Below are 11,053 nucleotides of genomic sequence, written 5' to 3' on the forward strand. Positions count from 1 at the left end.
TTTATTTATATGGGTTCACAGGTTGGCGGGTTCATGGGTCAGATTTGGGTTCGTGGGTCCGAATTTTAGACATTTAAGTTTTAAACATCCAAACGAAAAGTAAAAACATTCATAGAAACATGTTATAGACTTATAGGTTACGACTTACGACCTTAGACCATCCACCACGAGTCAAAATGTCAAAACAGTCAAATGGTCTATGAATCAATGATATATATTATATAATACTTATTAAATATTAATACTTGATACATAAATACATTTAAAAATAAAATACTTTTTTTATTAAGAATATAAACGGGTTGTCGGGTCAACCAGTTTATTTTTTGAGAAACCCATATATGACCCGTTTAATAAACGGGTTGGCGGGTTGAAAAACTCAACCCAAACCCTTTTATTTCGTGTCGTGTCGAGAATTGTCAGTCCTATTATAAATATGTTTTTTAATAACCATTTTTTTTTTCAGTTTTTGAAAAATAACCATTTTCACCTAAACGTCCCACTCCGGACTACTGTTCGCATTCCAGACCACTTTTCAATTTTTTTTCAAACAATGCTCCATTCTAAAATGTTTCATTTCGGGTTTGATCTTCAAATTCCGTAATTTTTTTTTGTTTTTTTACCAATCTTTTTTGAAAAAATATTCTCATTTATGTCAAAAATATTAATTTCTAAGTATTAATATCACCGTTTTTCAATAAAATATATGATTTATATACTAATATAATAATATATTGTTCAAATTTACTATATTTGTTTAACTTTTTGTAAAAAGCAAAAACAAAATCTTTCTCAAAATTTTAGAATTGTTCTTCAGATTTCAGAGGTTTTTTTTTTTTTTTTTTCGAAATGCAAAATTTTAGTCTAGAATCCGGAATGTCATTCCGTAATTAATCAAAAAACCATTTTTTTCTTAGTCCGGAATGCTCCATTCCAGACAAAGTGGTCATTTTTGCAAAAAATAAAAAAAATGTTTTTTTTTTCAAATATACATTAAAAAGTTGTTAGATTACTCAATTTCCCGTAATAATATCTTTAAGTTTCTTCTCGGCTTCCTTCTGAGCTTTTATCTTGGGTTTCACTACAGCCTTTTCCGCTAGCTTCATCTTTGCCACATCAGCTTCTTTCATTCCAAGGGCATTTTTGTCCACGCAAAAACTTCTTCTCATAATCTTCCCTGAAAGATTTACTATTTTGCCATTGGGACATAAACTTGGTGACCTCTCTAAGACTCTTAACAAAAACATCTTCTTCACACCCATGTTTCTTGCCTCATTTATAACCAACCGGTTTTGGTAATAACAACTATTATGAGAAATATATTAAACATGTTAAACACAAGAATTTATATATAGTCATAATAAGTAGTAAAAGTAAGAAAAAATTATGTAGTAAAAGTAAGAAAATGTCAAATTACCAACATACCCCCTCTTCTCGTTTATTTCTTAATTCACGAATCTTTTCATAAACTTTGTCACTTTTTTCTGTCACCAAACGATTCCTCCTCAAAAGAATCGAGTCAAGTATTAAGAGGATGTTATCAGTTTCTTTTTCTTACCCTTTTAGCCCTCAACTTTTCAGTAATTGGATTCCTAAACTGATTAAGCTTTGTAAGCTCTTTATCGGATTGATCTAATTTGGATTTTAGTGCATCCTTTGGAAAGTTGATCTCTAGAATTTGACATTTTTCCTATACAACTGAAGATGGGGATTTGTTTACTATGCAATACAACCAAAAGTAGGAATTCAATTCCCATATTTGATTTATGACTCAATTGATGTTGTAACATCTAGCTACTGTTACAATTTCATCCAAATGCAATAAGACACTTTCTCAAGTCACGTATTTTCTACAATTTCAAAAGAGTAAACATCCAAGTCGATTTTCTTTTATGAAGTCACATTATGATTAACTTTTCAAATTTCAAGAATTTTTCTGCAATAGTGGTTTATTGTGTTTCTTTAGAGGATCATGTTTGTGTTTTTAACTTGTCGTTATGATATGACCTTAAATGACCCATTAAGAACAAACCCATTATACTTTTTCATCATCTTCATCTTCATGTGTATCCAATTCCATTCTAACCTAAAAAAAAAAAAACAAACAAGAATATAGCAAACAATGTGCATGCTTAGTTTGAAAGGTAAAAACAAAAGTTGCAAAAATATACATTTTCCTTCCTCTTGTTTGTCCCACTAAATTCTTTATCTACATTACAACACAAAGTAAGTGCATGCATGCATACTCAAAATCAAAATTTCTGTCCCTATACACCTTTGATTTGCTTTATATTATATTATATTATATGTTTTTAGGTAGAAATTTAAATTTTAAAGCATCTCCAAAAGCTTGATATTCCCCATGGAATTTGCAGCAACCAAAGTGGAAGACTGACTTCTCCAACACACAGATGAAATGAATTGTTCAGAGTCGTCCACTTCATCTCCTGATATTGGATCTGTGGTGTTGAATTTGTACGAAAATGCTGGCATTGGAAATGCCTTATGGTACACAAATACCTACAAAACCACCAACATTTTTTTATTATTATTTTTTTTAAACAATAAATCAAATTCAATTCTCTAAAAATCTAACACCAAAAAAAGTTTGCTACCTCATTTGTTTCTGAACCAGTCGCAATGTAACCATCAGATACCGATAATCCAACAAAGTTCTGAAAAACAAATCAAAAAAACATATCGCTTAGTTTAATTTCCGACTAAGTTACATTTCTGGTCCCTCGGTATAGCTGACTTTTGCAATTTTGGTCCCAGAACCCTTTCTCTATCAAATTTAGTACTTATTCTCATGTTTTCCTTTCCTAATGCTTTCGTATATAGGTGCATGAGCATTTTTATTTGCTTAATTTATTTTTAAATGACGATTTTGCCCTTGGATCAAATCTGAAAAGAACAGTAATGAAGTAAACAAATTACAGGGACAAATAATCGTTGTACCTTTAGGTTCATATGGCCTGTGAAGGACTGAATGGGGGAATCAAGAAGTTGAGAAGTGCATTCTGATAAATCCCAAAGCTTCATTGTGTTATCAGTGGATGAAGATACAAGAGTCATGGAATCTAAAAATTTCACATAGCTCACAGTTTTGTTGTGTCCAACTAATGTAAAAAGTGGCATACTTGGATTCCTCAAATCATAGTAATAAATCCTATGATCAGCTGAACCAAATGCTAAACTACTCCCAGAATCACTTGGAAACTGAACACAACAAACATTTGCCTTCGTTTTAATGGTCCCCACACTCGCTTCCTGCATAGACAACCAATGTAAGAAAAAACAACTTATTTACACAATTTTCAATTTTTTTTTCTTTTACTTTTTTACAATTAAATATATCTGCAGTACGTTTAGTTTTCAAAGCTGAATTGCCTGATTGATATTCCAGAGCTTCACGGATCCGTCATCACTCCCGCTCGCTATCATTGTCGGATTCGCGGTTGAAAAGTCAACCGACCACACACGTTTCTCGTGCTCTTTCAACTCCATAAACACTTGGTTCCGCGTCACATCCCATATCTGAAAAAAAAAATTAAATGACTGATTAATATTTAGGGTTAATGTCAGAAACAGGTAACCAACTATTTAAAGTGTTCAAAAAACATCCCTGAACAAAGAAAATGTTATCAAAAAGCAAGTTACTGCTACTACATTTGTTCAGAAGATACCATGACGACCTACTAATTTCCTATTATATCAGGCAAATTGAAGGGCTAATGTCGTAAATGGGTAACAAACTATCTAAACTGTTCAAAAAACACTCCCGCCCACTTCAAACACCATTCACCACCACCCATTTAAGACATTAACCCTTCAATTTACCTAATAAACAGGTTATAATAGGAGGTCAGTAGGTCGCCATGGTATCTTTTGAACAAATGTAGTAGCAGTAACTTGCCTTTTGATAACATTTTTTTTTGTTCATGGACACTTTAAACAGTTGGTTACCCGTTTCTAACATTAACTTTCACTATCTAATAAAAGAAAATTGAATTTTTTTTTTTTATATATTTATACCTGTACTACACCTTCAAAATTACTTGAAGCAATTTGGGATTTGATGTAGCCATTCCAACAAATACTGCTTAATTTGGATCTACTCGACAATTCAACAACAGGGTAATGAATGTCACGATTTTCGTTTAGAATCGAATCGTATTCGAATACTTTTATTTTCTTGTTGACGCCAGCTGTCGCGAAGAATTCACCATCGCGATCGAATCCAAGAGAGCATACGAGGTTTGAAGAGTTTAACAAATCGCCTTGTTTTAAATCTGCTTTGACTCTTAACTTCCTAAAAGTCAAATACTTAGATAATCCATCCAAAAAGGAATTAATCCATCCGCTTTGTTTACCTTCAAAATTATTCACAGAACTTCTCTCTGTAAGAACACTACTCATTGGTGCATTTGCATTTCTTCCCACTTGTTTGAAAGCTCTGCGTCTTGTTAAAAAGTAAGCTGATTCTAGTTTCTTGAAGTTTCTCATCAACCGAGAGCTTCTAGAAGGTTGTTCATCTTGGAAACTACCGGATGTTTCCGGAATTTGGGTTTGGGTTTGGGTCATGGATCGGATCCGTTTTCTGGATCCTGAGCTGGCAGAATCATCATTGGTAAATGGGAAATCTCCAAGGTTTGAAGTTAAGTCTCCTTTTTCACGAATGGACATCTGTAATTTTGTAACTTCTTGTAAATCAGAAGATATAAAAGAAACAGTTCTTCTCAAATTGTCTGCAGATTCCTGCTTTTTCTGTTGCAGCATTAAAAGAAATTCCAGTAACAATTCCTGTTCTTCAATCTTTTCTTTGAGCTCAATTGCTGCTTCACGTTCGAGTATATTGTCTCTAGGTTCATTAAGAAATTCACTTTGTAGCACTTCACTAATAACAAAAAATACAAAATTAGAACAAGATTATGATATAAATAAGTAATTAACAAATTGTCAAATACCCAGATTGCCCTTTAAAGGAAACTCAAAACTCACTCCATTTTTGGCCGACTAGCAGGCTCTGGATGCAGTAACCATAAGCAAAATAACGCTTCTTTTGGCCATTTTAGTAATAATTGAGGAGGAAAGACACGGTGTCTCAAGCTAGACATGGTGGCGTTCTTTTCTTTTGGTGAGTTACTTGTGCAATATAACTGTAAATCGAAGTAGATGATTGAATTCGAGTGATTCAGGTTATGAGAAAGAAGTGGATGAAAAAAAATACCTCAAAGAGAAGAACTCCAAGTCGATAAACATCAGAAGCGGCGGAGCTTTGACCACCGGCGGCCTCCTCCGGGCTTGTGTACCAGTTACTTTCCATTTGCAGGATTTGTTTCATCGGGAAACGGTCTTTCTTTTCTTCCGCTTGGTCAACGTTACTGGTGTTTAGATTCTCTGAACCGGATTGCAACCAGGAGGTTTGGTTTTCCCGATCGGGACCCGAAGATGAACACAATCCACCCATGAAATCAGCTGTTTGATTGTTGTTGTTTGATTCATCCTCGCATGAATCAGAACCTGAATCTGAACAAGATACAGATTCTATGAAGGAGACACGGTTAAACGACGACATGACAAAGCAGGAAGGTCGAACATTATGAACCACAAACCCTTGTGAATGTGCGAGGTTCACGATTTCAACGATCTGTGTAAATATATGCAAGCATTCGAGAGCATCGACGACTCGTTCTGTGTTATCTAACCACTGTCGTAAGCTAACGTCCTTCGCTTCGACTGGCCGGATAACAGCTCCGTCGTCTTCCCTGAAGTAACCGAACTGAGTTCCAGCTCCGAGTCGGTTAGATTGAGGCAAGACGGAAGCAGTGGTTTTTTCTCTTCTTCTTCTCCCTGGTATGATTCCGGAATCATGATCCGTGTCACCGGAGAATCTGAAAGTTCCTGTAGGAATTATCCTAGGGTTTCTGTTCGAAACTCCTGAAGAGTTCAACCCACGCGAGCTGCCGGACCTCTGCCAACCGGATTCCGACGAGTTCTCCATTATCATCCGCCTATAGCTTTATAACGATCAGACCAAATGCATACAGTAGTAAAAAATTCTCTCGCCATCGCGAATCAGCAAAGCATTTTAGCTCCACAAACGATACAAGCAACACGTTCTGACCTGAAATTGTTTTAACATTCAAACAAGCTTTAAGAACCACACGATCACAAATCAAAATTCATGGATGTAGTTGGATAAGCAACAAATCATCAAAGAGAAAACGAAAAGCATGCAAATTTTGAGTACCAGTTACGAATTATGACGATGAGAGAAGCTTAATTGGGAGGTAGTTGTTGAGCTTCAGCCGACGGGAACCGCAAAAATCAAATCGTTTCTTTAAGAGCAGTGACCTTTTGTCCACAGCCACATAAAATGGAAAACTATTTCCCTGTCAACACACAGTGTAAGAGAGAGAGAGAGAGAGAGAGAGAGAGAGAGGGGGGAGAATGAATAAAAAACAATAGTTTTCTCTTTTTGGAATGATGAAAAATCATATGTTGATAATACTTTGCAGTTTTCTATTTGAAACCCTAGACTCACCCATCATCTCCAATCCACATCTTTTCTACATGGACTACGTGGCACTTTCAGGTCCTCTAAAAACTCATAAACTTCCAAACTGCAATCTACTATAATTATATAAATTGCAGGCCTCTGAGGATGCAATAAAATATAGATTAAAGTTTGGAGGAACAGGATCTTTGATTTTGTGAGGGGCCACACCACGTGATTAGGTGATTATTGGAAGATTAGTCAACTAACATAATCTTATTAATAAACTAATCACTAACAACTAGTTAGGGTTTCCAATGAGGATATGAACAATTCACAAACCTCATCGACATCTCCGTGAAGATCCATGGGAAAATGATTTAAAAGTCCAACGAAGTTTCCAAACCATTCAAAAAACTTCAATTATGTTTTGTCTGTTCAAAAAAACTCAACGAACTTAACATTTTGTCTAAAAAGTCCAACAAAGTTCCAAACCGTTCAGAAAATTCCAATTTTGTTTTGTTTAAGTTCGTTTGGTTTTTTTTAATAGTTAAAACATGATTGGAGTTTTTTAAACGTTTTGGAAACTTCGTTGGTCTAACAAGTCATTTTATCGATATGGTAATAAGTCATGTCATCTGTTTCTCTTATTTGACTTTCAGGAAAGTGTAACTTAGTTGGGTTTTTTAGACAAAATGTTAAGTTTATTGGGTTTTTTCGAACAAACAAAACATAATTGGGGTTTTTTGAACGGTTTGGAAACTTCGTTGGACTTTTAAGTCATTTTTCCAAGATCCATAATCGGAAGAAAGCTTAATTCAACGAACGAATAAAGTTACTGATCCGAGTTTCCACGGAAGTGAGTGTAGATGGCCTGAATCGGAACATACTATTAGAGCATATGGTATGAGCAACTTGAAGTGGTGTTATGACAAGAAGCAACAAGAAGAGGGGGTGGTGTTCATGGTGTTATAACACCATGTTAAGAGGAGAGAGATAGAGAGAGAGAGAGAGAGAGAGAGAGAATTTGGGCAACCAATAGAAAATCACGTTGCATCATGGCCACAACAACAAGCAACACAACTAGATACAACAAGAAAGGGGGGGGGGGGGGGGTGTTGATGCATCTTAACGGTGTTGAGGATGCTCCACCTCAGCAACAACGAGATGCAACATGATTCATACATTATACTCTTACTCTCATAGATTTCTTGTTAAACCCTCTTTCATTTTTTTTAGTACCAAGTAAGTTTTTTCTTTACTCTTCTTTTCCTTACAGAAAATGGTCACATTTAACTACATTTCATTTTTATTTTATTTTTAAATATAAATAGTTGATTTATTTAAAAATAATTTCCTCGCAAAAAGAAAATGCAATGCCTTTTGAAGAATTTCTTCATCTTCTTGATTGCTCATCCTTTGAGTTTTTAGGTTGTTGTACAATCCGTTTATTTTTTAAACGACTTTCGCTATTTCTCGAAACTTTGAATTCAGTTGGTGTTTGGTACGGTACTCTTCATCTCCTTTTCCCAACTTCGTGCGAAATCTACCAAGAATGCGAATTCAAAAATGATCTTTCGGTTATGCATTTCCCTTCACCGAATCCTCATAAATGTCAACCCAAGCTTTGTTAATACTAGCTCTTCTTGGGGAGTCCATGTTATCGACCTTTGTCTTTTAGTCTCTTGCACCAATTGTTTTCCTTTGCGGCGTGGTGGGGGTTGAGCTTCTTGTACAATTTTGTCCTCTAACTCATCGATGCTTTAGTATTGTGGTTAAGAGTGAGAGGGTGGTGTTTGACTTTGGGTTTGAGATTGATGGAGTGGGGCTTAGCTTTGGTGTTGATTTGATCGGCAAAAACAACAAATTTTATGAACATATCTGGAGTAACATTTGGCACTTGCATAGGGTGAAATTGTCTGACATTTTGGTATTGAAATTATGAAGGAGATTGAATGAGAGCATCAAGTTAGGGACGATAAAACCCTTGGGATGGATCGAGAGACAAAATATTTTGAATTGAGGTGCTTGAACTTGAAACATTGGGTTTTTTCTTCTATTGGGATGTTAGGGTTAGATTGTTGGGATTCATTTTTTAAAGAAAAATAAAGAGAAACTGATATAAGACGGTGTGAATTTAAAGGTGAAAGTAGCGATGTATTTATAGATGTGTCAAATGATAAACACACACATACACACACACACACACACACACATATATATATATATATATATATATATATATTCGTTAGTAAGAAACAAATATTAATTTTTTTACTTTTTTCGCCCGTTGCAACGGCTAGAAGGATAAACAAATAAATAAATAATCTTTTTTTTACCAATCACCAGCAAGAGAGAGGAAGCGGGGATTTAGAATCAGATGGTTGGCAATCTAGTATAGGGATCATTCAAATGTTAATCACTCTTAATCCACATAATGTAACATCCTAAAATTTAAGACCAAAAATTTCATTTTCAATTGAGTAATTTATAAAAACCAAGAGTCTGAAAGCATCAATAGTGTCATCCCATATCATAATCAAATCAGTATGTCAATCATCAAAACATGTCATAAAAGATAATATCATAGTACAACTCCTAAAGATCTAGTCATGCGGAAAATCATAGTGTGATGTGTTGCGATCATGCAGACTCCTTTCCTTTTGAAGAAGAAGTACCTGAAACCAAAACTGTAAACCGTAAGCACGAAGCTTAGTGAGTTCCCCCATCATACCACATACTAAACATACTACCAAGCATATCTGGGTGCAGGCCTCCCCTTCCGGTCTTATTAATGGGATACTGCCGAGCATATCTGGGTGTTGGCCTCCCCTTCGGTCTTATCAACCGGATACTGTTGAGCATATCTGGGTGTTGGCATCCCCTTTAGTATTATCAACCGGTTACTGCCGAGCATATCTGGGTGATGGCCTTGTTGGATAAGGTGTCTAAGTCCATAACTATTTATGGTATGTACTTGACCCGGCTTGGTATGGTCCATTTGGGTTGCATAGCACCATGCATTTGGATAAACTAAATGAGAGAAATAACACTTATGGTTATTAATATATTAGAAGTTCTAATATATTAATAATATTATTTAATTAGTTTGATCAATAATTAATTTAGAATTAATTAAGTGATCAAAAGATAACTAATTAAATATATGGGTTGATTATGTAAATCATTCATAACTTATATAGTGGGCTAAGAGGCTCCATGGATTATCAAGTTGGGTTTCACCCATAGGATGCTCCATGGAGTTAACCCATGGATCATGGAAATGAAGAGTCATGATACATTAGGGTTTACATGGTGTAACCCTAATGCAACACACTATATAAAGCTCATGTTCTCCCAAAAATCGACACACATGCATACTTGAGGGCTAGAGCCGATTTTTGAATGTTAAGATTCTCTCCAAGTTTACTCCATAGCATTTGGTGTTGTGTGAAGCATTTGAGGCATCACACTTGGGGTGCTAAGCTCACAAGGTTTCAAGGAATCAAAAGCAACAACAAGGTATGTTATTCTATCTTACATTTAAGTTATAAATGTTCCCCATGTATGCTAGATAGGATCAAGAACCTTGGAAATCAACTTTGCATGAATTTTAGACAAACATAGATCCAAGGTTATTAGGGTTGCATGTACACTTAGGAAGTGTTAGAATGCTCAAAACTCATCAGTGGTATCAAAGCCTAGGCTTGTTTGTTTGTTATTTGTGCAAAAAAATTGTGTTAAAAATCGAAACAACATGTTGTCTGATCAGTGTTAAAGAGAAGGAAGTCGGCAATAGCACGATAGCAAAGAGCAAAGAAAGCTAAGCGTGCAGAGAGAGTAGCATATAGCGCAAAAGAGTCCAAATACAAGAAAGGCAGAGCGCGAAGCTTGTGGTCCGTTCCTTTCCCAACTATAGTGGAACTTGCCCGAAGGCCGTCTAAAAAAAATAGAAGAGAGAAAGTCTAATTCCACATCTATTAGGGGCACTGAGTATATGGTGTAAGTCCTTGTTGTGTTAGCTAGGCCACCTGCCTGAAGCGTTGAAGATAGAAAATTATGGTTACTTGTTGATTGATTCGGCGTAACGCTCGCCGAGTCCAAGTGAAAACTCATACTACTCGTCGAGTAGGTTCATGCACTCGACGAGTAAGAGGCCCTGACAGCAGATTTTCGACTTTTGTTGCTAGAAATGGACTAGAAACATTACCCTAAACTGTTTTGGTACTTGAAAACCTGTTTTAGATGGTGTAATGTTTATGCTAATCCATTTACAATGGCAATTATCAAATAATTATAAGTTTTAAGAGTAATTTATGATTCTTGAAATGTTCATATTCATGTTCTTGAACTTATGAAGATTAGATGATCATAGGAATTGTTTGTAACCTACTTGGTAGTTTAATTCATGATCATAATGTGTTTTAATGGAGTCCATAACTTGTCCTCAAGTTATGGAAAACCAAAGGTCACACTTTAATAAAATCCATTAAAAGAACACAAGAGTTATAAAATGAAGAGTCTTCATTTTTAATGCTCAAATCAACCATAAGT

At 35.2% G+C, this 11,053-nt stretch overlaps 1 protein-coding gene across 2 annotated transcripts; it reads right to left on the reverse strand.

Annotated features, from left to right (window-relative positions):
• Positions 1-2,111: 2,111 nt before the first annotated feature.
• On the reverse strand, positions 2,112-6,485 carry LOC111898425 (protein SPA1-RELATED 4). Of its 2 annotated transcripts, XM_023894336.3 has the most exons (8): positions 6,254-6,485; positions 5,231-6,127; positions 5,002-5,159; positions 4,036-4,897; positions 3,391-3,537; positions 2,959-3,270; positions 2,616-2,675; positions 2,112-2,520 (listed from the first exon to the last, which is right to left on the reverse strand). In XM_023894336.3, exons 2-8 carry the CDS (start codon positions 6,008-6,010, stop codon positions 2,332-2,334), a joined length of 2,508 nt encoding a protein of 835 aa, XP_023750104.1. In that variant the 5' UTR covers positions 6,011-6,127; positions 6,254-6,485; the 3' UTR covers positions 2,112-2,331. The 2 variants fall into 2 exon arrangements, with proteins under 2 accessions (XP_023750104.1, XP_023750105.1); XM_023894337.3 differs by lacking the exons at positions 2,112-2,520; positions 2,616-2,675 and having other exon boundaries at positions 3,131-3,270; positions 3,367-3,537.
• Positions 6,486-11,053: the final 4,568 nt, after the last annotated feature.

Source organism: Lactuca sativa, chromosome 7, assembly GCF_002870075.4.
Source record: "Lactuca sativa cultivar Salinas chromosome 7, Lsat_Salinas_v11, whole genome shotgun sequence".
Lineage (NCBI taxonomy): Eukaryota > Viridiplantae > Streptophyta > Magnoliopsida > Asterales > Asteraceae > Lactuca > Lactuca sativa.

What these genes read in the sequence shown, in the direction of transcription:
- LOC111898425 (XM_023894336.3), bottom strand. Translation starts at nt 6,010, where the DNA reads ATGATAATGGAGAACTCGTCGGAATCCGGTTGGCAGAGGTCCGGCAGC. An exon ending in TTGGAGTTCTTCTCTTTGAG is followed by an intron (nt 5,160 to 5,230) that starts GTATTTTTTTTC and finishes TTCGATTTACAG; the next exon opens with TTATATTGCACAAGTAACTC. An exon ending in AGCTCTGGAATATCAATCAG is followed by an intron (nt 3,271 to 3,390) that starts GCAATTCAGCTT and finishes TTGTCTATGCAG; the next exon opens with GAAGCGAGTGTGGGGACCAT.